Source organism: Piliocolobus tephrosceles, chromosome X (genome assembly GCF_002776525.5).
Source record: "Piliocolobus tephrosceles isolate RC106 chromosome X, ASM277652v3, whole genome shotgun sequence".
In the NCBI taxonomy this organism is placed as follows: Eukaryota; Metazoa; Chordata; class Mammalia; order Primates; family Cercopithecidae; genus Piliocolobus; species Piliocolobus tephrosceles.
Window position 1 is genome coordinate 86882097 of NC_045455.1, and position 26589 is coordinate 86908685.

Below are 26589 nucleotides of genomic sequence, written 5' to 3' on the forward strand. Positions count from 1 at the left end.
ACAAATCTGTCCTTGTTTACCTTGGAGATCTGGGCTAAAGCATGGTAAACGTACAATACATAATTATCAAAAAGTACAAGTGTTTCTTCTTCACCATAGCGCTCTGAATTTCAGTCTTAAGTGAACCTCACTCCCTTCTGTCAGAGGACTTTTTGTAATGGAGGAACAAATTGAGAGCATCCTTGGGAAGGTACTCACAGTGCCTCCACGTGGAATCTTAGCTGTTGGGTCCTGTCCCATCCCCTCCCCTCCCCTCCTTCCCTTTTTTTTTTTTTGAGACAATCTCACCCTGTGGCCCAGGCTGGAGTGCAGTGGTGCGATCTCAGCTCACTGTAGCCCCTGCCTCTTGGGTTCAAGTGATTCTCGTGCCTCAGCCTCCAGAGTAGCTGGGATTACAGACACGCACCACCAAGTCCAGCTAATTTTTGTATTTTAAGTAGAGATGGGGTTTCCCCATGCTGGTCAGGCTGGTCTCAAACTCCCGGCCTCCAATGATCCATCCACCTCAGCCTCCCAAAGTGCCGGGATTACAGTTGCTAGCCACCATGCCAAGCCAGGTTTTTCTTTGTCTTTGTTATTCCAGAAGTTACTTTTTATTCCAGGTATTTCTCTTCATTTCCTAGGACAGTCTAAAAGTTAAGCCTCCTAGATCTCAAGGGAAACTATCAATAGTGTTTTGTGGATAATGGCTTTGGCTCTGTGTTCAGTGAACCATCTAAGTCTCTTGTGAAACAAAAAACAAAACAGGGATTGAGGAGCAAGGGAATATCTCCGAGGACAACATGAAAATGGAAAGTTTTCAGCAGAAAGAAGAGAATTAGTGAGGCATATTGCCGAAGTTGAAGATGGAGGCACTAGGGATTCTAGCAAAGCTGTCTGACAAGGGAAAGGGCCTGCTGCCTGCAGTCGGCCAAGTGACCAGGCCAAACCAAGAGCTACTGGCCTGGCTCAAGGGCTCAGGGGCCAAGGGAGCTGTGTCCTTGCCCTCTAAAGCTCCCCAGTCTCCAAATTAAGAACCTCTCATTGTCCCAGAGCCTCTGGCAGGTGATCCCCCCAACAGCGCTAAGAAGGGATGTGACATCTTCCATGCCCTGTAGGAGTGATACTCATCAGCGTTACTAGTTTTGCTGGGTCTCCAATGATCAACCATGGGAACATACATTGTTCTCTAAATTAAGACACCCACAGACCTAAGGAAAAGGGTTTGAGTCCTGAAGGAGTAGGGATGGAGGCAGCCCCTCATATGTGTACTCCCAGGACTGAACTGAACTTTGAAGAAGTGACACCCTTATTACAAAAATGTGTAACTATGAATCAGCCAGCCTCAGAAGAATTTGATCTGCCTGTCTCTATCAGAGCAGTATTTTTATGCAGTAGTATAGTCTTAAAACCTTGACTGTTGCAAGAAAAACTCAACTAAGATTATTTTTATAACTTTGAAGTTTTTCCACATTCTGTGCCTAAAGTAAAACTGTGAACATCTGTCACAGCATACTATTTCAAAGGTGTATAATTCAAGTTCACATCAAATTTATAACATCCTGACGAAGGTGCAGTCATGGGGGACAGCAATGGCAGCTTGGTGAAGGACAGCATCACGGCTCTGAGTATCATCTGTCTGCCTACAGGTAACACTTTTGTATCTCTAGCCAGGTCCTGTCCTCTGAACTCCAGTCCCATAAATCCCATGCTGTATCCTGCAGGATGACCAAAGACATTTCAACCTTCTCATGTCCTTGCTTGACTCTTATCTGCCTTTCTAAATGCACTTCTCTATGTGGCAACTCCATTCTTCCAGTTGCTCAGGCCAGAAACCCTGGCGTTCTCCATGCCTTTCTCTCTTGCAGCCCATGCCCACTGAGTCAGGAACTTCTTTGGCTCTACCTTCTCTCTGTCTCATCACCAAATGGACCAAGGCCCTAAACAGTTATGACACTGGCTCCTTAGGCCCCATATACTCCAAAATATTTACTCTTTGGCCCTTGACAGAAGACAACTTCTGAGCCTTGTTTTATAGGGAGGATTAGAGAAGAAAGAAACTATGAAAAGCTGGATAGCAGTAACAAGGACCATCAGTTTAAAGGTGACATGAAAGATGACAGTCGCACACAGATGAGTTTCACAAATGTCTGCATCTACAGACAGATGGAAGAATAGAAAAAGGCTCTCCTTAAAGCATGAAAGGCATTCATATTTAGACAATTATCACCATCTTACATGATGACCATCTAAACATACAGCAGGAAAAGGCAGAAATTGTTGGCTCGGTTACCTGAAGGATCGGAATTGTAGAGACTGGCAGCTGTTGTTATGGGTCCTGGTGGGTGGATGGCACTCGCTGAAGACCTCTGACTTGCAATCAGAATCCTGCTCTTTGCAGATGGTAAACGGGACATTGCACCCAATCCTAGCTGCGGCTTAAGGAGCATGGCTGACCGATAGAAAGTTGGAGGGACTTCGTAATGAGCATAGGGAGGAGAACAGAACTCTTCTTTTCCAGGGTGGTCTGTAACCTATGATAAACGAATAAACACTCAATCAGAGACCTTCACATCATAATGGGAGTTCTGAACAGGGCCACGAGACCGAGGTTGTACCAATGACCACTCTGGTACCACTGAGCTGCTTGATCGCAAGTCTGCTACCTTCCCTGGGCCACAGTGTCTTCGTCTCCTGATTGACAACACGCCTGGATGATCTCTCAGGTCTCTTCCAGTTTTACTATTCTATGAATCTATAGTTCACTGGGGTTAAAAAGAACTCATTGGATAAGATTTTTTTAATTCCATTGTTACAAAATCACTGGAACCTGAGTGAGTAGCCAAACTATAAATGTCAATAAAGCAAAGAAAGCATTTAGCAAACGTTCACAAAATTATGGAAGTTTTATTATACCTGCAGGGAAAAAAAGCCGTAATTTGTATGATAACCTAGTCTTAGACTGACTAGATAAACTGTGTCCATTTATATTAGATCTTTACTGGGCTACTTAGAAAGCAAAAAATTGCGTTGTTAACAAGGGAGGAAACATTAGCCAGAAATAGGGAAGTTAATGGAAAATGTGTTTTCAGACCTGTACTGTGTGTTTACCTAGTTAAAGACCTGAGCCTCAGTTATCTCCTCTGGTCGTCTGCCCTGGTGAGGTGATGCTCCCAGGAAGGTCTGCGCAAGTTTCACCAGAATGGAAGTTCTAGGGCACAATCTCATCAACTGCTGACTTCAAAGCACCAAAAACAATGTCTAGCACATACCTAAAGTCAATAAATATTTATTAAAGAATCATGTTTCCATTTTTTCCTAAGTTTAATAATAACATAACATTACTGTTACTTTCTCCTGTAGCTAGCAGTTTGGCCTAGAACACAACCTGTGGGCAGTACCTTTTATATATGCAATTCTGTACTCATTAAGTCTGTTCATATTATCAATGTTTTTTTCATATTAAACATGAAAGAAAGAGAGAGAACTAAATAATCTATTTCCTTTAAGTTACAATAAAAAATAGTGCTAAGGGCTATGCATGAAAAGATACATCTGTTAATTAACTCTGTTCTAAATCACAGCACATTTTATGTGTCAAACTTGTATCTCAGGAATCATAAGCATTTAACAATATTCTTTAATAAGGGCTATAAAAGCTTTGATCCAAGCTGTTGAAGAGATAAACCCTTAAATTGATACTCATTTAATGTTGAAATAGATACAAAGTCCTACTTCAAATTGACATTGTGGAAACAAAACATTAGGCCTTTAAAGTTTTATCATAATCACACTGTAAAATATGCATGATTGTTATAGTAGATAGATTGTACTTGGCTACAGCAAATTATATTCCTATGAAAGAACATTCTACATCTGCACTCTGCTAAATTTTTTACCGTACTCTACTTACTCTCACTATCAATCTCTGGCTTTTCTCACATACACCCTTTTTAAATTTTAGTTTCTAAATTTTGGGTTCCATTGCACATTGCTTTGAGCAGGTGGCTCTTATGAAGAAATTAATATTATTTCCAAACTACATCTGTCAGGTTTTAGGATTGCAATATGCTGATCTTAGTAGTTACTCGGTGCCTTGAAACGGAGTAGTATTTAGGGATTAAAATTCACCACACTCTCACTCAACAACGATCTTAACGATTTCAGTAACTTCAATGTCTATCATTTTGTTGGGTAATTTGTTTCTGGTGAGATCGCAAATTCTTTAAAAGTGGGAAAAAGTACGCCTTTGATGTCTAGTCTGTGCATTTTTAATTAAACAAGGGAATCTACAAAAAGCTTCATACTCTTTTCCTTAATCTTTACCGACAGAATACAGCAGGTGACACGGCCCAGTCATAAACACATACAGAACAACCCCAAATGCTGCCGTTTCCCTCCTTCCATCCCAGTGGAGGGTTTTTAGAGAACTCACTTTGAAAGCAAACAGAAGAATCCTATGATTTCAAACAAACTCGTAAAGCCAAGGCATGCAAACAAATACATTCTTAGCAGGCTGTCCCTGTTCCTATGTGCCCTGCACTGTTCTCACTGGGACAGTGTGCCGTGAAGACAGAGGGTGCAGGTGCAGGCTTCGTTCACAAGCCACTGGGATAGTGGTGAGGGAAGGGTGTCTGGGATGGTTAATTTTATGTGTCAACTTGGCTGGGTCGCAACACCCAGGTCTTTGGTCAAGCGTTCTAGATGCTGCCATGAAGGTATTTCTTAGATTAACGTTTAAATCAGTAGACCTTGAATAAAGCAGCAGACCCTTCAGCACGTAGGTGAGTCTCAGCTAATCAGTTGCAGGCTTGATTAAAAACAGACTGACTCCTCCTAAAGAAAAGGGGATTCTGCCAGGAGATCACCTTCAGACCCAAGCTGCAGCACCAACTCTACCCTAAGTCTCCAGGCTGCTGTCCTGCCCTGCAGACTTTTGACTTGCCAGCCTCTACTTAATTTCTTAAAATCAATCAATCAATTTCTCTCTATATATATACATAGATGATGTGATGTAACCTCTCTCTATATACATCTATATCCATCTCTCTCTCTATATGATATATATATAGAAATACATACAATATATATTGAAAGAGAGAAAGAGACGAAGTATGGATGTATATAGACCCGTGAACACACACCACACACCACACCTATTAGTTCTATTTGTCTAGGGAACCCCAATGGATGCAGTGCCCCTCAGAGACAAGTGGCAGCAAGACAGTGAGGAGGGACAGCAGCCCTGGATCACACCTCTGTACACTGCACGCACATCGCCTCACTCCTTCCTCTCAGCCCTGCCCCTTTCTTCCCACCTCCCTTTACCAAAAACAAAAAGGGCTCCCAAGTTGTTGGAGGGAGGGAGTGTCCCTGAGGCCTCCGGAGAGCCAGTGGCAGAGGGCACCTGTTCAGGAAAACACATCTAATACCCGGACACGACTAGACCCCAGATGATCTCGGAAGCCACTTCTGGAAGTTTTCAATGCCTGTGCTGCTCCTGTCAACTAGGAAAGAGTTCCTCTCTGAGAAGAGTGCTTACTCTTGATTTTTCCACTTCTACCCATGCTACGTAACCAGCAGGGATCTGTCGGTAATGACGGAAGAGTCTGAAGCTGGTTTGGGTTTTTATTTTTAAGAGGTTCTCATTTTATTTTAAAAAAAAATCTGGCTTCTATAACTGAAAAATACTTCTATTGCAACAAATTATCACAAATGTGTTCTTTTCCTAGAGACCACACCGCAGCCGCCCCATGGTGAGCTTGCGGCACGCTGGCAGAAGACGTCGGCTTTTTTACCTCCTGCACTGAGCTCAAACACAAGAGGGGGACTTGCTGGGTTACAGCATGTCATAGCAGTAGCTGGTGGCCAAGGACCAGCCTGTTCCCCACTTTTTACGAGTAAAAAAGGTTATCATAGAAACGAGCCCAGCACAACACCTGAGTATCCTCCTGCAGCCTGAAAACCGGCCTGGGTCTCTCAGATGCTCTGATGATGGCAGAAAATGGTCCCCAGATACAGGGAGGGAAACTGACATTTCAAATGAACTTGTAAAGTTGAGGCACAAAAACAAATAAATCCTTTGAAGATGACTTTGGGATGCTCGAAGTGTGAGGCCATAATGCTCTCTCCACACCAGTGGGGTCTCTCTGAACCACTCAGAACCGCCAAAGCCACACAAGGTCCATACAATCCCATTTCCTTGAGTCTCGAGGTGGTGTCTAGATAATGAAGCAGAGAAAATAGTTTGGGGACAATATGCATATAATATATAAACTATTCTTGGAGGAAGCAGAAACAACACAGAAAAGAAATATACAGAAGGGCACAAAGAAAGAATTACAGACAATGCGGGGTTTAGGCCTACATATCCAAATCAATTTCCCTGATGAGTTTGTTTTTATAGAGAAAAATCTAGGCTCTGGCTATGGTTTGGATACGGTTTGTCTCTGCCAACTCTTATGTTGAAATGTGATCTCCAATGCTGGAGGTGGGGTCTAGGGGGAGGTGTGTGGGCCTTGGGGGCAGATGCCTCATGAATGGCTTGGTGCCCTCCTTTTGGTAATGAGCAAGTTCTTGCTCTATTAGTTCCCATGAGAGGTGATCCTTAAAGAGAGGCCTGGCACCTCCCCTACTCCCCTCTTGCTCGTCTCTCACCACGTGATCAATGCACACATGGTTTCCCTTCCCGTTACCCCATGAGTGGAAGCAGCCTGAGGCCTCACCATAGGCAGATGTTGGCGCCATGCCTCCTGTCCAGCCTGCAGAACCATGAGCCAAATAAACCTCTTTTCCTTATAAATTACCCAGCCTCAGGTAATCTTTCATAGCAACACAAATGGACTAAGACAGGTCTCTTCAAGGAAACTCTGCAGTGATTCCTTGCCTTATAGAAGAGCACAGCTTCAGAGCCTGACCCTGAGCCTCAGAGGCCCAGGTGGATGAATGTTTAGAAAGTTGAGAATGACTCACTGTAACCAAACTCAGAGACTGATGTATAAAATCAGAAGGGCAATTTTTTCATTTTAATGGGAGACCACTGCCTAAAGCCAGACTCAAGTGTCCTCTCGCCAGAACATGCTCTCATTGCAGGGCACAGAGTAAGAAGTCACTTATAAACAAGATGTCATGCTACAAACCCTGCCAAGCTGACTGGACCCCTGAATTGTCCAGTCAGAATCCTCTCCAGAGATGCAAGGTAGGAAGCCAGTTACAACCAGAGGCCTGGTGGCAGGCCCAGAGTCAGAATACAGGGAGCAAGCTCTGTGATTTGGTTGCTAAGGACCTGCCTCAAGGCAACACAGCTGGTTGGCTTGTTGGAGCACCTAGTCAGTGATTGCCTAGGTCAATGTTTGCTGCCAAGAATGGATTCAACTTTGTCTTTGTGCTAGATATGACAACTTCTGCTGTGACTGACACATCCTTTAAATATGCCAATACATCTAACCAAGCTAGAGTCCAAATTTGGACTCAATCACCCTGTCTGTAGAAACCCTTGGTACACTTTTTTATGGTTGCAACACATATGGAGTTCATGATTCAGTTATCATTCAACATTTTTTGAGCACATACTTATAACAAGCACCATTCTAAATTCTGGGAACACAATGGGGAAGAAAATATTGAAAACAATCCCTTCTCTCATGGAGTTTACATTATACTCAATGCAGGAAAACTAAAAAAGTGTTTATGGCAGGTGGAGGTAGGTGCTAAGAAGAAAAATATCAGAGAAAGGGGATACAGAGGGAAGATGGGTGGCCTTCCCAAGGAGATAATGTTGGAGCACAGACCTAAAGGAAGCGAGGGAGAGAGCCACCTGGATAACTGGGAGAACATTCCAAGCAGAGGGACGTACAAAGGTCCTGAAGCAACAGAATGAGAAAGGGACAGTGGAAGGAGGGGGGCGGGTAGCTGACAGAGCCCCAGTCAGCACATCCTAAAGGCTGAGCCATCCTACAGGCTCCAGCTTGTGTTCCAAGCAACCTGGGCAGCTCTGGAGGGTGTTAGAGACAGGATGATCTCATCCTGCCTTTTTTTTTTTTTTTTTTTTTTTTTTTGAGATGGAGTCTCATTCTGTCGCCAGGCTCAAGTGCAATGGCGCGATCTCAACTCACTGCAACCTCCACATCATGGGTGCAAGCAATTCTCCTGCCTCAGCCTCCCAAGCTGCTGGGACTACAGGCCCCTGCCACCACGCCCAGCTAATTTTTGTATTTTTAGTAGAGACAGGGTTTCACCACGTTGGCCAGGATGGTCTCGATCTCCTTACCTCATGATCTGCCTGCCTTGGCCTCCCAAAGTGCTGGGATTACAGGCATGAGCCACCGTCCTCAGCTCCTGCCCTACTTTTAACTGATCACCCGGCTGTCATGAAGACTCCTTCAGGAGACAAATCTTTGTTCTGAGGTCTCAAAGGACGACCCACCATAGCTCCCAGGTACTGAAAAGGACAGCACAGTGCAGTCTGAAATTGCACAGGCCTGAGTGAGACTCTCACAGCTCTCCTTCCTTCATGGTGGGTGACTTTAAGCTCTCTGTCTGTTTCCGTATCTATACAGTGATAAAAACTGCAATACCAACCCTCGGGGAATTATTGCAAAGATTAGTGAAGATTAACAAAGATCAAATGCTGTATTACATGGGCCCAATGCAGAGCTGGCCCTCAATTAAATGTTAGTTGTAATTATTATTTTTATTTTAAAGAAACAGTCCAGGCCTAACACACTGCTTTCTGCTCATTTGCTGTTCTTCACATGTACGAATAAGAGATACTCCCAGGTAGAAAATACTCCCCATTGAGGAATGAGTCTGATCTATTTGAAGAATACAGTAATTCTGCATTCTTTCTTCCTTTGACCTGGCTTATATTATATTCACTTATTTGAACATGGAAGCCTATTTAATGCATACTCATCTAATTTCATATGAATTACAGCAAGTGAAATTTCAGTGGGTCTCCTTAGATACTGGGTGCATCTTATTAAGAGAATCAGACTCTTCTAGTTAAAAATGATCATTTCTCTAGACAATCTCCTCTAGTCAAAGACTCCATTTCTTCACAAGTGTATCCATGAAAATCTGCAATTCACCTAAAGAGGCCATTTTACTTTCATAACTCATTGAAAATGTGTCACAGATTTTGGGACAGTCAACTTACAGACCATATCATAATGACATTCTCTTACCTCCTGCAAAAACTTTTCACTCATTTGACTGAAAGGATGTCCTGGGGGCTTGATTCCAGACACCATCAATCCAGAACTGAAGACCCTTGGCTTCTGCAGGTCTGGCTTGAATTTCTCATAGAGGTTGACAGATGGCTTCAGGTCACCACTTGCTGCCTTCTCTTCATGGGGAAGAGGCATGGTACATGTGGGCGGGGCATATGGAAGCCCCACTGGAACCAGCGAGGCGTCCACCTGGCCCAGGGCTTGGGGATTCCTCCTGATGTAGGTGATGATCTTGGGCCTCACATGCTTGGGCTTGGGCATAATGATGGGCTTGGTTTCTGTCCTCTCCTCTGTTTTTTCAAGCTGATGGTTCTCCATTCCCTCCTGCGAGGAAGGTGTGTCCTTGGAATGTGTGAAGACAGGCTTGGGGATCCCACTGGGGCAGGCATTCTTGTCAGGCACTTTGGGGGATGTGTTCAACAAGCGTGCACTATCAGCAGGGGGTGTTACCACCAAGGGGGACACTGCATCCATACCGAACACGCTAACATCCTGAAAACGGCTACTGGGTGTTGGAGGCTGGTGGGTCATGTTCACAGTTGTCTCTGGGTGGAGGGCTGCTGGAGTATTGAGAACTGAATCTACTCTTGCTGAGGTGCGTTCAATCTTATCTGCATTCTCTAGAAGGTTCCTGTTTTCAGCAACAGATGTGGTGATCTCTTTGCTTTCCCGTGCTTCTGAGCTGCCACTTTGAGGTTCCAGGGGCTCAGGCACCTCTGTCTGGCTCTCTCCAACAGAAGGATTGAACACCAAAAGCGTAACACTGTCCTTGTCCACCGTGGGTTGCCCACTGCCCAACTGCCTTTCCTCCTCAATGACATCCAAGGGCTTGCCGTCAGTCAGATTATTAGGAATAAAAGCCACATGACCATCACCTGGTGAAAAGCTGCTGGATGTCCTTTCACCCAACTTCCCACCTGCACATGGTGAAATTTTGCCAGTGGGCTGATTATCAGCCCCTCCTAAGGAAGCAGAGGCCTGTTTGGGGGTGGTGTGGAGAGAATCCAGCTTCCCTGGGTTGACTCCTCTCTTCTCTTCACTGTTGCCTCTTCCCACCCCAAGGTGCTGGAGGTCACTGTTTGGCAGACCGCCAAGTGCATCGGTGGTTTCTGGGTGTGCTTCCCCACACAGATCCTTTCCCTCCAAAGCTGACGGATTCTCTTCCCTGTGGCATCCCAGATACCCTTCCTGGGCTGCCTTTCCCTCCTGTTCAACCCTCCTGGGTGAAACATATTTCAGCTCCAGCTTGGCCTCTCCCTTTCCCTGACCTAATTGTGCCTCTGGCTTACTCGGGATTTCCTTCGATGCCAAAGTCAGATTCAGAGCGGGCTCTGGATGGGCAGAACGCGATGTGTGCTCACTGCACACCTGCAGTACATGTGCTCCCACTGTCTGGGTCTCTGAGGGGGTGCTCTGCTTGGTCTCTGAGGTAGATGGTTTAGGATGACACACACTCTTTCCCTGTGAGGTACTCTCAGTTAGAGGGAACGCTGCCGGGAGAGCGTGGTCTGGCAATGTCTTCTGTGGCCCCTCCCCACCCCCAGGCACCTGACCCCGTGCTTCCTGGGAGTCGAGGGGTGCAGGCTGTGGATGCTGCGGAGTCAGGCTCCCGACTACAGCTACAGAGCTGCTTGCTCTTTCCAAAGAATGCCTCCTCAGTTCCTCATTGTTTAGGGTCTTTGCCAATTTATCCTTGGGAACGTGCCGGGGAATTTCAGCATCCCTTTTAGCCAAAACGTCTAGACTGGCCTCACCCATCACATTTCTCCAACTCGACAGACTTGGTCCCTGGATACTCCGCGGGGTCTGCAGGCTGTCTGTGCCTGTCTCCATTGTGTGCTCTTCATTGAGTTCCCTCTGAATGGTTGAAGAAAGTCTAAAATCTTTCAGGCTGGTGGAGCCAGGCTGAGATCCCTTCTCAAAGCCCTGAAGTTGGTGAAATTCCTTATGGAAATGGGTACGGTTTTCTGGCTCACTTGAATTTGTGTTTCCAATTTCATCTTCCAGGTCACACGTCTTGGACTCAGCATGAGAGGAACTGACCTCCAACATGATTTGATTGGCATTTGTATCTCCCAGACTTAGAATGCTCTCATTATTATTTCTTGCTGCATTTCTGTTGTCCCGCAGCTGAGTGTAACATGATTTCTTAGGAGCCACTGGGACGCTCATTGTCAACCCTTTGGTGGGGCTGCTTGCCATGCAGTCCTATGTAATGGAAATGGGCTGCCTTCAAGCTGCAATCAGATTAATAGGAAATTCTCAGGCTGCTTGTCCTCCCCTGACAATGTCACCTTGTTACACTGCTTTAGTCATTCTCAGAACAGCTTGAAAAGCAAGCATTCTCTTGATATACAGCAGGAAGACTCATCTGTTAGGTTCCTGCTGAATGAGAGCCAATTAGTCCGTGAGACCTAGAGAGAAATAAAAATACATTCACATTAGATGGACTAATAGAACTTCTCAGTAGGAAAAAAGTGGTAAACACAGATTTATTGGTCATTTCTCTACTATTATTTCATTCACTCGACAGTTTTCTCAAAATCCTTTCTGATTAGGGCTCCCGCTGACCAAATACAGACAAAAATTAAACATCAGAATCTTTAATGTTAGAAAAGGATTATAAATGCATGAGAAATCTTAAATCCAAATTTTAAACATCCACAAGTCTATACTGATACTGACTTAAAAGGGTGGAGGAGAAGTAAAGGCTCTTCTTTACAGAAGAGTATCAACGAATGTAGGAAAAAAATTACAGAATTTGAAAAATCACTATTTTGCAATCTCTGCATTAACAATTCTCTTGCACAAGGGATGCAAAAGGTACAAACACTGGGTAAAAGATTGTTGGGGAACAATATATTTATAGATGCTTAAAGTATCTTCCCCCCAGCTACTCTATTTCTTACAAAAAGAAAATCTGATCTTTACAATGGAGAGATCTGATAGACACCACATTAACCATGTGATCAAATTTAACATCACTAGTATCGAAACTGACATTACGGACTTCTGATATTAGTTAGTTCTCAGGGCCACACATCACCTATGCAGTAATGTTCAACCAGAATTTAACCATGAGAAAATAACCTGGTGAATTTAAATTGAAGTATGTATTACAAAATAACTGGCCTAACTGGTCCCAAAAAAATGTCAGCAGAGGCTGGATTTTCAAAATATGTTAGCAAAGGATATTATTAGGACAATCAGAGATTTAAATATGGACTGTATATAAGGTACAGGTATTTTATAATTAATTTCCTTGGGTGTACAATCGTGCTATAATTATGCCAGAGATTATTTTTGTTCTTGAAATATCCATGCTTTAGAATTCAGGGGTAGTATGTCATGATTTCTCTAACTTATTCTCAAATGATTTGACCAAGAAAAACATGTGTATGTATGTGTGTGTGCATGTGAGAAGGATAAAGAGTAAAAGAGAGAAACTGGCAAAAGTCAACCACTTGAATATCTAGTTAAGAATTCTATTACATCTGCAACTTTTCTGTAAGTTTGAAATTTTCCAAAATAAAAACTTGGGGAAAATGCTTCATTCTGGCCTTCAAGGCCTACATGATCAGGCCCTGAACACCTTTCTGGCCTCGTCCCCACCTCACCCTCTGCTCTGCAGGCTGCTGCCACATTGGCCTCATTCCTCACACTACCATGTTCATTACTCCCTGCCTCAGGGCCTTTCCACATACTTTTCCAACTGCATGGAATGTGGAAACATCCCCCAATCTCATCTAACAAGTCCTCTGTATCCTTCAATATGCAACATAACTACCACTTCCTCCAGGAAGCCTTCCTGACTGACTAGGTCGTCCTATAATGATGAATTTGTAATACCCTGTATTTTCACTGTGAAGATTTAAAAAAAAAAAAAAAAGACTTTCTGATTTGCTAGACACTGAAAATAAATATTGTCTAATATCTGGCATACATATTAGGCACTTAGTATGTATCTGTAGCACGAATGAATGAATAAATGACCAAATGAATGATGAGGAAGATCGGTGTGATTTCTGCCCCCCAAAGAGTTTCAAATCCACACAGGATATGCTTTTCTGTGAAAGTAGACTCACGGATCACCACTAAACCATTCCACTCAAGGTTGACATTGTTTCATCCACTACTATGAATGTATTTTATTAGGCACTGGGGATACGGGATTTTAACGGTCACAAGGCTCTGCCCCATCACCAATTCCCCTAAGGCAGACTGGAAGCCTTCCACACTTTCCTCCTCATTCATCAAGAATGCACAAGCACACGTGCACACCACACAGGAGGCTACTGTTATTTTCTCCTGAAACAGGTTACATGGCAACGTGGCCACCCACTTGTTTTCCATTCATCATTGTTAACATGCTGTTTCATATATTAAAAAGAATATGAGGGCTGGGCACAGTAGCTCACACCTGTAATCCCAATGCTTTGGGAGCCTGAGGTGGGAGGATCACTTGAGGCCAGGAGTCCAAGGCCAGCCTTGGCAACACAGGAAGCCCCTGTCTCTATTTAATAAAAGGTTTATGTTATAAAGCAAAATCATGTAACACGCGACAGTCCATCACCCAACCCAAGGACACCTTGCAGCTGTCCTCATGCTCCTCCTCACTGAAGCTCTCTGTGTTTCCAGATCAGAGCTCTCTTTTCTTCCACATCTATACATAAGCAGGTAAACTTTTTTACATACATAAGATCATTTCTTATAAGCTGGTTTTTGTTCTGTTTTTTAAAATTTGCCTCTTCTACCCCATACCCCAAGACACATTAACATCTGGATCTTTCCATTTCTTTCCCCATGTGTGTATGATCATGGGAAAATACACAATCATACATGTGCATGTGCGCTTGCATTTCCCTACCACATTGCTCTTCTGTTCTTTCCACGACTCCCTCACTGTCCTCATCCTCCGCACTCTCATGCTTTTTCTCCTTCTCCATCTTCTCGTCCCAGCCTTATCTCTAGTAAGCCACTAGCACCCCCTGGTGCAGCCTGACCCCAGTATAGCCCTCAACCAAGTTGCTGATACCTTGATCCCAGTCTTCGTTTCCTGACACAGAGGGGATTCTCAACAAACCCTTGTTTCTTTGTTTATTCAATTTTAAAAGTGTTTCCCTTGAAGATACACATGTTCTCTAAGCACAAATACAAAAAGCATGTAGGCAAATCAGTAAGACTGCAGTTTAAAAGAGTGCTGTGCTCTCTGGGTTGAGAAACAGGTATCCTGGAAAGTCGAGAAGGGCAAGAAAGTTCATAAATATAGACCATCCACAGAAGGGAACTGCCTCTGACTTTCTGTGGGCAGAAGTGTAAATATGCAGCCAGGAGCCCTCTTCGGTTTGAACTGTTGAAGCTGGGAGAAAGGAGGCAACTTCACTCAGCAGAAACAAACAAAAACAACGCATCGGAGTCCACAACACATAACATGATTGCAAGAAAGTGACAGAGAAGTACAAAACCAATGTCATGCTAAAAAGAGTTGTATTTTAATTTTTAAGGAATTACATCATAAATGTTCTTTAAGTTTGTCACTAAACAGTAACAGTAAACAATAACCAGTGGTACTCACTGGTAAGGGGACAGAAAAAAAGCTGGAGCCTGCTAGAGGCCCAGTATTTTCTCAGCAGTTATACAAATTTGTTCAAAACATTGCAACAGGATCTCGTTCTGCTGCCCAGGCTGGAGTGCAGTAGCACGTTCATAGCTCACTGTAACCATGAACTCCTCGGCTCGAGACAGCCTCCTGGGTCAGCCTCCCAAGTAGCTGGGACGGGACTACACGTGCACATCATCACATCTGGCTAATTTTTTTTATTTCTGTAGAAATAGGGTCTTGATATATTGACCAGACTGGTCTCAAACTCCTGGCCTCCAGTGATCCTCCCACCTTGGCCTCCCAAAGTGCCAGGATTACAGGCATGAGCCACAGCACGTGGCCTAAAATTTAACTTTAAATTAAAATTACACAATTATAAGTCTTTAATATTCAATTTTAATTTAAGTTAAGACACTTAATATTTATAGCAGGCCTCCAGAGACAGGTCTTCACATCCCCTTGCTTTTTTTTTTTCCCACTTCCCAGAATGGAAACGAAAGCACAGAGGAGGTAACATTCCCAAGGTCACACAGCTCATGAGTGGCAGAACTGGGACACAGATAGAAAGCAGAAGCTGTAAAGAAGAAAAGCTGTCCATGAATGGAATCATACAGGAAGAACAAAAGGAAAACACACTATTGTAAGAACAAGAATAGAAAAAACCGAAAACAACACGTGGAAGTTCACATACGACAGGAAAAGCAAATTTAAAAACTTTCTTCAATTTTATGAGGCAAAATTATGCACAGGAAGTCATGTTTCCTGCCTCCTTCCCTCCCCCTTATGTGGCCTCACGCATCTCCCTCACCCCAGCTCCCTCATCCTGCCATAAGATAGCAGCAAAGTAAACACAAACACAAATTTCTTTCCAGATCTAAATTTCAATCCAAGGCCCTCTACTAAGATAAACATTTTCACAGAACATATAACATGATCACAAAAGTTCAAACTCATAATAATACAGGACTGTGTGTCATTAAATAAAATATGCAAATAGGTCAACCAAGGGTACAAACCCCTAGCTGAAGTGCATTTTCCCAGAGTGAGACATGTAACTTTCATATGCCTTAGATCCATTATTATAAAACGTTAAGAATGATGGCCTTAGAGGTAAGTGATATTTTATCTTGAAAAAACAATCCATTAGTTAAGTACTAGTTTGAAAGGAATGTAAAGATGTAGGCTTATAACCTGCCTGATGCTTAATAGTCTTCTAAGTGGTTTCCCCTGGTTCTAGGGCCAGAAAATTCACCACACATCTGGGCAGGGTCTCTGGTGGCAAGCTCTGCCTCCCTAGAGCAGAAGGAGGCAATTCTTCCACCAGATGACCTTTCAGGTATTTACAAAGAGCTATATGCTCTCTTCCTCCCAAAACCTATTCTACTCCTTGTCAAAGAACTCAGATTCTCCCAACTGTAGGATTAGCTTTTGAAACTCCCACCATCCAAACAGCTTTCCTCTAAGTACATGCACAAGGGAACCTGAATTCCCTCCTAAACAAGGTGCCCAGAGCTATGCCAATACTTCAGTTCTAACTGCAGCATCTAGAGTCACAAGAAAGCAAGTCTTCCATTCTCTTAGTTATACTTTTAACCACTCATTCTAAGAATGACCTCCTCATGGACATATAAATCACCCTCTAGGTCCACATCATTAATTAAAACATCAAGGCACCATATAAGCTGTCCTCAACTCCACTGACTCGATCCGAGACATCTGTAACTGGCTTTAGCACCCATGGGTGGGATCACAAAAATATACTTCTCAAACATCACCTTGTTGATCTCAATGCATCATTCTATCCTTCTAAAACTTGTGGAGCCCATCCTTAACTTTTCATCAAAAATATCTGTAATCCATTCTGGTTTCCATACTATCACTGAAAAGCTAAGAGTTCCTTCTACACGATCGTTCATTGATAATTCACTGATAAATCACTCACTGGTGTCATTTATTGACACCAATGTTAGCAGAACACAGCAGGGGACAAAACACTAGCTCCTGGTGCCAAAAGGATATGACCCCACAATGCTTCCACAATGCTCATCTAATCACTCCTCAGGCACCCCTCTGCCCACCAGTCCCTGCAGCCACTTTATGTGCCCCCATCTTGTCCACAAGAGCATCAAAAGAAACTCTGTCAATCATGATGCTGAAACGTTACTAATTATAATGTTGTCTCTCATGAAAAATAAACAAAATGAAAGTGCAGACAGACAAGAAAATGAGGCTGTAGTACCATGACCGGTCCTACACAGTAACCTACAATTGCATAAGGGCCACTGTTTATTTTTCATAGTACTCATAATTCACCAATTATCAAGGCTTTAAAAAACCTAACATGGGCTCAGCATCAGGGCTGCTAGCATGAAGCCAGAGCATCACATGCTCTCCTTGCTCAAAAACCAAATTGTCTCTGCCCATCTTTCGTAATCAGGCACATCTTCAGCTCTCCTGAGCTCACAATCTCTGATAATGGTTTGTGAATACACATACATTTCTTTTTTTTTTTTTTTTTTTTTTTGGAGGGGGGGGGGGGCGGGTATGGTGGGAGGAGGTGGAGACAGAATCTCATTCTATCACCCCGGCTGGAGTGCAGTGGTGCGATCTCAGCTCACTGTAACCTCTGCCTCCCAGGCTCAAGCCTCAACCTCCTGAGTAGCTGGGATTACAGGCACACGCCACCACACCCAGCTAATGTTTGCATTTTAGTAGAGACGGGGTTTCACCATGTTGACCAGGCTGACCTCAGGTGATCCATCCACCTTGGCCTCCCAAAGTGCTGGGATTACAGGTATGAGCCACTGGGCCTGGCCAAAGGCACATACATTTCTAAATCATGAAATCGTGAACTGAAATGATAGCATCTACACACTCATGTAGAATTTCATCCATTTTAGGCTTTGATTTCCAGTGACCCATGTTTTTTTGGTCCAATACAGCATGAAAGGCATTCTTGAATGAAGGGAAACTCACTGGATCCACCACGGTGCCATCCAAGAATATCACCCTGAGTGACCCAGCCAAATGACAGGCTAAAGTGACACTTCTTGGCTTGACATTCAAGGCCCAATGAGCACAGGGCCTATATATGTTTCCAGATTTAATCCCCTCTACTCTTCTACTTAAAGTACATTTGCCCTGTAAAATCGTCCTCCTGCCCAACAGCTCCATGCTCTAAGCATCAAAGTCCAGCTCAAAGGCCACCTCCTTCATGAAACCTTTCCTAAATTCTCTCCTCTCCTCCCTTCCCCACCAGAAAGGTAGAGGTGGAACTAGATATTTTCTCTCTGTGTCCTGAATCCACAGATCTTTCCTTTTGGAATGGTCATACCATGCTTTTTAATCACAGCCGTGTCCATCTAAACTAGTTAAGTGTGTCTTTTTATTACAGTTATATGTGACTCATTATTTCATTACATGTATCTTATTCCCTTTATGAAATTATAAGCTTACTAGGCTGAAGATTAATAGCACAGGCACTTCTATGTAATTTCTGGGACAGCACTTTGCACATGGTAGGCACTCCAGATGAAGTAATCTTATCCTAACTTCAGCTCAGAAAGGTGAAATGTTCACTACAATGTGAGTCCTTTTTTTTTTTTTTATCTTTCAAGATGAAAATAGTAAAGCCACCCTTGCCAACTGAGCAACTGGTTAGATGTCCTCCTAAGAGGGTTATATCAAAATATCCAAGTAAGAGTAGATAGAAAAGTTATTCTGATCATCAGTTTGATTTATGTTTGTCATGATACTTTACTTTGAAAATAAACTGAAGAAAATTTGAGGGATTTTTGACTTATTAAAAGGACGCATGCGTTTTGAAAGATTGAGAAGTATTGTTGTACAGCTCTCCTTAGCTGCCAGGACTGCTGTGTAATGCTTTATCAGTTGTGAATTTTCATATATACATTCAACCACCATGCCTCTGAATGTAAATGCAATTTCATCTGACTTCATAAAACTTTGCCAAAGAAGCTCCAACTACAGATCCTGCCATGCAATCAATTATCCTGTAGAACTTTAGGATACAGAAAAATGAACAGAATATGAACCCAAAATTCAAGAGTAAATGTAACAATGCAAAAAAATTCAAAATCCTAGCTTTCAAATTGTAGTTGGCATCTCTACTGGGTATGTATTTGGTGCCTACAGTGTTTTGCCACAGTTAATAAGATAATTGTATATGTAGTTACATGTTCATGTACAAGTCCATGTATTCATCTGAAAGTCTCCTGGTAATAATATCTCCATGTTTTCTGCAGTTGTAATTACTTAGGAATATTCAGTTTCTTGGTCTTATTTCATAATGTTGGTTATGTTTATTCTCAACAGACACAATTATAATCTAACACTTGATGTTCTGCAGACTAAATGAACCTTACAAGGACAGTGTCCTTACAATATGGTTAAAAATTGAATTATTCTTTGGGAGATGTTAAAATATATATTCAAGGACTCTGCAGCTATCTATGGTGTCATATAACACAAAGTATAATAGCTCTCTGGAGCCTGCTTTGCTGTCTTTATCTTATGTACATAACATGGGCAGCATATCACATTTTATTCTAATATATAAACAGGACGGTGTTCAGAATATCTTTTTTATTGAGGTAGCGGAGGCTATTTTATTTTTATTTTACCATGAGTAGAAAGAGTAAAGAAGAATATATACATAAATGAAATGCTGCTATTTCCCCTCTACAGAGGACCAGGAGAGGGGGTAATGGTTTTTAGACCAAGGTGATATTTAAACAAAATATTATGTTCCTTGATATTTAAAATCTCCCCCAATCAAAATGCTGCATGTTTCTCCAAAACCAGTTTCACTCACATTTGCCAACAAAAAGCATTTCAAGCATACCCTTAAAAAAAAAAGTCCTTTCCAGGGGAGAATTTCACCCAGAAAATAAAGGACATTCATTCCTTGCCGATTGTGCTTAATGTTTATGTTGTTTTGTTTTTGTCTTGGATGACTTTTTTTCCAAAGTGGAACTACTCACATTGCCAATTATAAAAGAAATGAATCGGCCGAGCATGGTGGCTCATACCTGTAATCCCAGCACTTTGGGAGGCTGAGGCGGGTGAATCACGAGGTCAGGAGTTCGAGACCAGCCTGACAAACATGGTGAAACCCCGTCTCTACTAAAAATACAAAAACTAGCTGGGGGTGGTGGCACTCACCTGTAATCCCAGCTACTCAGGAGGCTGAGGAAGGAGAATTGCTTGAACCCAGGAGGCGGAGGTTGCAGTGAGCTGAGATTGCGCCATTGCACTCCAGCCTGGGTGACAGAGCGAGACTCCATCTAAAAAAAAATAAAAAATAAAAAATAAAAAAATTAAAGAAGAAAAAGAAGAAATGAATCTTCATTAGATATATATAAAAAAAGGTAAAAATGTAGTATTTTCGATTTTTTGTTTTTACACACATGGAATGAGTTCTATAACCCCAATTTTTCACTGTGCATGTCATATTCTTCCTCCCATATAAATATATGTAGTAAAAACTTTATCATCGAATATTCTCAAGTAATAATCAATTACACTATAATCTATTCACCAGTTCCCCTTATTGTCAAGAGTTTAGGTTGTCTTCAATTTTTATCTTGTTAAATAACTTCTCACAGAAAATCAGTGAATGCACAACTTTATGGCACCCTTTACTTCCTTCAGATAAATTCCTAAAGGCAGAATCCCTGTGTTAAAGGGCATGCATATTTGCATCTTCATACAGAACTCTTAAGCTCCAACATGGGTTTCTGTTTCATTTATAACTACTTCTCCAGTGCCTAGCAGGGCCTGGCACAGAATGAGTACTCTGGAATTATTTGTTCAATAAATATCTACTACCCTCAAGAGAAAAACATGCCACTCTTCATTCTATCCCTCCATTTCCCCACTTCCTGCTCCATCCCTTTCCTTGAAAAACTCTTCCTAATTAGAATGACCAGAGCACCTAGCTAGAATGACCATCATTCAAACCGGAACATCTTTTTCTTGCTCAGGATGTTATTCTGCTTTTTACTAAAGTATAATTGACATGCAGTTACCATCATTTTTACTGTACAGTTTTGTGAGTTTTGGCATACAGTCTTGCAACTCCCACTGAGAAGTGACAATGTGCTAGCAGCCCTCACTCTCAGTGCCTCCTCGGCCTCTGGCCTCAGTTTCCACTCTGGCGGTGCTTGAGGAGCCCTTCAGCCCGCCATCGCACAGTGGGAGCCCCTCTCTGAGCTGGCTGAGGCCAGAGCTTCCTCCCTCTGCTTGCGGGGAGGTGTGGAGGGAGAGGCGCGGGTGGGTACCGGGGCTGCGTTTGCAGGCCGTGTGAATTCCGGAGGGCACGGGCACGGGCGCAGGCGCGGGCTCGGCAGGCCCCCGCACAGGGAGTAGCCGGCCGGCACTGCGCCGGCCCAGGGCAGTGAGGGGCTTAGCACCTGGGTCAGCAGCTGTGGAGGTTGCGCTGGGTACCCCAGCAGTGCCGGCCCACTGGCGCCGCACTCAAGTTCTCTGCTGGACCTTAGCTGCCTCCCCGCCGGACAGAGCTCAAGACCTGCAGCCCGCCATGTCTGAGCTCCTCCCCTGCAGTGGGCTACCGGGCAGCCTGAGCCTCCTCAACAGGCGCTGCCCCCGGCTCTGTGGCACCTGGTCCCCTCCACAGTCCAAGGGCTGAAGGGTGCAGGCGCAGCTGGGGACTGGCAGGCAGCTCCACCTGCAGCTCTGATGCAGGATCCACTGGGTGAAGCCAACTGGGCTCCTGAACTGGATGGGGACTTGGAGAACTTTTATATCTAGCGGGAGGATGGTATGTGCACCATTCAGCACTCTGTGTCTAGCTCAGGGTTTGTGAATCCACCAATTGGTACTCTGCATAGCTCAAGGATTGTAAACGCACCAATCAGCACTCTGTCAAAACGGACCCATCAGCTCTCTGTAAAAAGGACCAATCAGCAGGATGTGGGTGGGGCCAGATAAGGGAATAAAAGCAGGCTGCGGGAGCCAGCCACCAGCCAGCAGCCAGCACCCACCTGCCACCCGCTCGGGTCCCCTTCCACACTGTGGAAGCTTTGTTCTTTTGCTCTTTGCAATAAATCTTGCTGCTGCTCACTCTTTGGGTCCACACTGTTGTTATGAGCTATAACACTCACTGCGAAGGTCTGCAGCTTCACCTCTGAAGCCAGCAAGACCACGAACCCACTGAGAAGAACGAACTCCAGACGCGCTGCCTTTGAGAGCTGTAACACTCACCAAGAGGTCTGCAGCTTCACTCCTGACAGCGAGACCACGAACCCACCAGCAGGAAGAAGCTCCAGACACATCGGAACGTCTGAAGGAACAAACTCCGGACACATCATCTTTAAGAACTGTAACACTCACCGTGAGGGTCCACGGCTTCATTCTTGAAGTCAGTGAGACCAAGAACCCACCAATTCCGGACACACCACCACCTCAATTATAGTTCTATCATCTCCAAACATTCCTCCAACCTACGGCAACCAATGATCTAATTTCTGTTCCTCCACTGTTGCTTTTCCAGAATGTCGCTTAAACGTAACCACACAGCAAGTGGGTGGCCACTGCGTCCAGCTTCTTTCCCCCAGCAAGTGCACCTGGGAGTCACCCCGGGCACTGTGTCCATCAGTGGTTTATTCCCTTCTATGGAGGAAGAGGAATCCATGCAGAATGCATCTCCCTTGGAAGCCACACGTCTCCTACCATGCTCCCGGACTTCGCTCTTGTTTCTCTAAAGAGCCATTCTCCCTGTACATGATAGCCGGGGGAATATCTTGGCAGGTTAATCAGATCAGGTCATTTTTGGCTACAAAATCCCCACTGGCAGCCTTGCCCTGGCCTGCATGGCCCTGTGAAACTTCCCCCACTCCTGGCTCTAGCCACTTCTGCCTTGCTGTTGACACAGCTTTGCATGCTCCATGCTTGACTCTTCCGCTTCTAACATTTCAGGTCTCGGCCTAAAGGGTCCCTCCTCAGAAGGGCTTTCCTGGATGGTCCTCCTCTACCCTCAGTCACAGCCCTTTGTCATTTCTTTCCCAGTCTTTTAACAGCTATTTTATGTGTTTTTTTATTGGTTCATTGTCTTTCTCTCCCAATAGAATGAAAGCTCCATGAAAGTAAAGATGGGTAAGCCCTGCTCACCACAGATCCCAGTGACTAGGCTAGTACTCCATACATTGTAGGCACTCAATACATTATCTGTTGAATTAATTAGTATGGTGTCATCATAAAGTCTTTCCCAATTTACTTAGCTTTCTGGGTCATGTCTTGCTAAGAGTATATTAATCACTGTATGTTAAAAGTGAGAAGAAACAGATATTAATTAGTTCAGCCCTCTCGTTTTATAAATGAGGAAACGGCAGTCTTGAGTAACTGTGTGAATTACTCAAAGTCGCACAGGTAGGCACTGTCACAGCCGGGTGGGGCCTGGCTCCTCAGCCTCAGTCTGCTGCTTATTCCCCTTGACAGACTGCAGCCTCCATGGAACAAGGCCTCCTGGGTTAGGGAGGTGAGAAAAGCAAGGCAACGGCTCTAAGATGGACCTGATTTACTGAGCATCTACAGGCTTAAAAGACACAGTGCAAGGAGCAATAGGAAACGAAAGATAAAAGAAGGGTCTTAATCCTTGAAGAAATTCCTATCTCCTGAGGGAAAAGGATAGAACGTACATATAGCTCATCACTAATAAAAGCAAGACAGGGTATAATAAAATATGCTGTTAAACAGAAATACAAAGTACCATGTAAAGGCAAGAAAAAGACAAATCTCAATTGATGGGGTGGGGAAATGAGATCTTTGACTCTCTCTGCAGTGTAGGTATGTGTGTGTGTGTGGCTAGTTTAACAAAGTATCAGGCTGACCTCCCTCCACTGGCACACAAGCAAGGGCTGTATCATTCAACGTCTGAGTACAGGATTTGTAAGTGATGCCAGAGGTGTATGTCCCCTCTAACCCCAGCTACCCGTTTCCTTTTTAGTTCCTTGTTACTGCCCCAGTGGTGAAGTTCTAACGAAAAGAAGCCACTGGGAAACTCAAATCTGTCAAACACTGTTCGCTCTAAAAAATGATTTCATAAGGAAAGAGGGTAAAATAATACCTAAAATAAAGCATGGGATTGATCTATGGATTTCAATTATCTGCAACCCTATCTGCTTACCAGAAAAATTGAGCGTTATCTGTTCTGGTGAAGGAAGGAAATTTTTTTAAATTTAGTTTAAAACACTGGCAGCTTCAAATGGCAACAACACTGGCTTTGACCATCAAGAGTTGGTGATAAATTCTCTGCCATTACTTCACGAGACAGGTTTGAAAAGCCAACATATTGAAGATTAATATGCCATCTAAAAAATAACAGATAAGATCCAAACTGCTCCAATCCCAATGTTATGTGCTTGTGTTCATTAACAGAAGACTGAAAAAAGGAGACACGGACTCCAAATGGAGAGAAAAGGAAACACCCTGAATTACAGAAAAGACAATGTACTTTTCCTGTAGGCATTTCAACTAGCACCCCAAGAGCTGAATCAGACAACGTTTTTGTTGCCTTGTCACAGGAGTAGGCAACAGTGCTTTTTAAAATGGAATTCAAGTGTATGTTTGCAGGGCACGCACTTTCCCCTTCTGCAGTGGCTACTTGGCCTAGTAACGCACACCTGGTTGCTTCATAGCCTCTGCTATCTGCTGCCTGGCACCTGAATGCAACTGAGGCTGGACACACACTCTTTTTTTTTTTTTTTTGAGACGGAGTCTCGCTCTGTCACCCAGGCTGGAGCACAGTGGCGCGATCTCGCCTCACTGCAACCTCCACCTCCTGGGTTGATGCCATTCTCCTGCCTCAGCCTCCCGAGTAGCTGGGACTACAGGCGCCCACCACCACGCCCAGCTAATTTTTTGTATTTTCAGTGGAGACGGAGGTTTCACTGTGTTAGCCAGGATGGTCTCCATCTCCTGACCTTGTGATCCACCCGCCTTGGCCTCCCAAAGTGCTGGGACTACAGGCGTGAGCCACTGCGCCTGGCCTGGACCCACTCTTTTAGCATATCTCTTTCTAAGTAGTCACTTGCCTGAGTATTAATATAGCACTGTAATATTTCACTAATTTATTCCCTTCCTAATTCCTAACCACAAACACCTTATATGAATATTCCCAACAAACCCTCTCCACTTCTTCCTTCCTACCACAAATCCTATGGCCTTATTCTCCTCTGCAATGTGGACAGGCTGGACTGAGTAGCTGCTGGAGAATCCCAAAATCCACCTGAGCAGGTGGGGAGAAAAGCTAATTCCAGGGAGAGCAGCTGATTCCCGGGAGGGGGGTGAGTCGGGTTGGTGAAAACTGAAAGGGCAGTATGGACAGTTACTCAAGCTCCTCTGCTAGGCCACTCTCCACCAAGCTTCGCCACATGGGTTTACTTCAGAGCAGGAGGCACACTTGAGCTGCACGCCCTTGACTCTCTTACATATGCCTTAGACTCATGGAATGGATGGAGGTGGCACATGACCCGCCCTTATCTGCAGGACTGCAGGCTATAAACCTCAGGGACGGTTTGCTATCTGAAAGGAAGAAATAAATCATTCTAACATCATCAGGAGTGAAGTGAGGTTCACTTACAGCTCAAAAGCCTGCACCAGGTCACTTTACACAGGGCTCCTTCAAATTCCTTTTTATCCTGAAGGTGAATTTCTTTTATCTTTCATCAGAAGCTCATATCCTTTCTTCTGTCAAATGAACTAGATCCCTAGAAGGATGAAGCTGAATATGTGACACCATGATGCAGCTCAAGCAAAAAAAAAAAAAAAAAAAAAGTTGTAACAACGAGAAAGCAATTAAATAAACTGCACAGGTGAGTGCAAAACCCTCCAACTAAATGGAAAGGTATACGCTTTCATGTCCCAGGGCCCATCATAAGACTCTATATTTTCATTAGTTAGACTTTGTAATGAACAAAGCATTTTGGATCAGTAGGCTTGGAATATCCTTAAGGAAGAGATAAGGAAATGAAAATAAATTAAAAAGGAAAAACCGTATTATTCAGTTAGGAACCAACTCAGCCCAGAAACATGAAGGAAAAATAAATGGTAATATACTGGGGAGAATGACTGGTTTTTTTCTGTTCAACTGAGATAAATGAGTAAGATTGCTTTGGGTAACTTGTAGTAATCCTCCAACATTTCACCAACGATCGAAGAAAACTAGTGAAAGATATTTATATTCCCAACAAAATTTAAGAGTGCTTTTTAAAAGAGCAGCATGTTGATGTGTGTTTGAATAGCACCCAATCTATAATGCAAGGGGGGAAAACTGTCTTGCTGGCATTTTCAGGATGGGGTTGAGGCTTCATACATCTTCATTATCAGAATAGACAATTTCTCGATGCAACAAAAATCAAACATTCTCAAAAGCACAAACCTGAGTAAGTATGAATTTTCATGGGCATGTTTTAAATATTTAAAAATCAGTTTAGAAATTCACTGTTAAATACCCAAACACATCCATTTTAATCAAAGACTCTCAAAGAAATTCCATAGGTCTCAGGCTTCTTATCTTTTAAATAAAATAGTTAAAAAGCTAATTAGTCAATTCAGTTTAGTGATTCAGTCACATCCTCTTACATGTACGACATGTATACATAAGTGTTAGGCATGGGAAGGGGAGCAACGATGCTAATGCGTCCTCTCTGGCAGGTGGTCCTGACAGCTTCCTGGGAGGCTCCTCACCCCAGGGGCACTTCTCCCAGGGGCAGCTCTCCAGAACTGCAGCAGCAGCCC

General features: G+C 43.6%; 1 protein-coding gene across 3 annotated transcripts in view; it reads right to left on the reverse strand.

Annotated features, from left to right (window-relative positions):
* The window catches only part of MTUS2 (microtubule associated scaffold protein 2), a 640565-nt gene that overhangs the window by 418833 nt on the left and 195143 nt on the right, over positions 1-26589 (reverse strand). For all 3 annotated transcript variants that reach the window (XM_031934947.1, XM_031934946.1, XM_026454233.2), the window contains 2 exons: positions 9165-11623; positions 2273-2513 (listed from right to left, as the gene is read on the reverse strand). In XM_031934947.1, coding sequence (XP_031790807.1) covers positions 2273-2513; positions 9165-11411 — 2488 coding nt within the window. In that variant the 5' untranslated portion in view covers positions 11412-11623. Of the gene's footprint in view, positions 1-2272; positions 2514-9164; positions 11624-26589 lie in introns of those variants that run through there.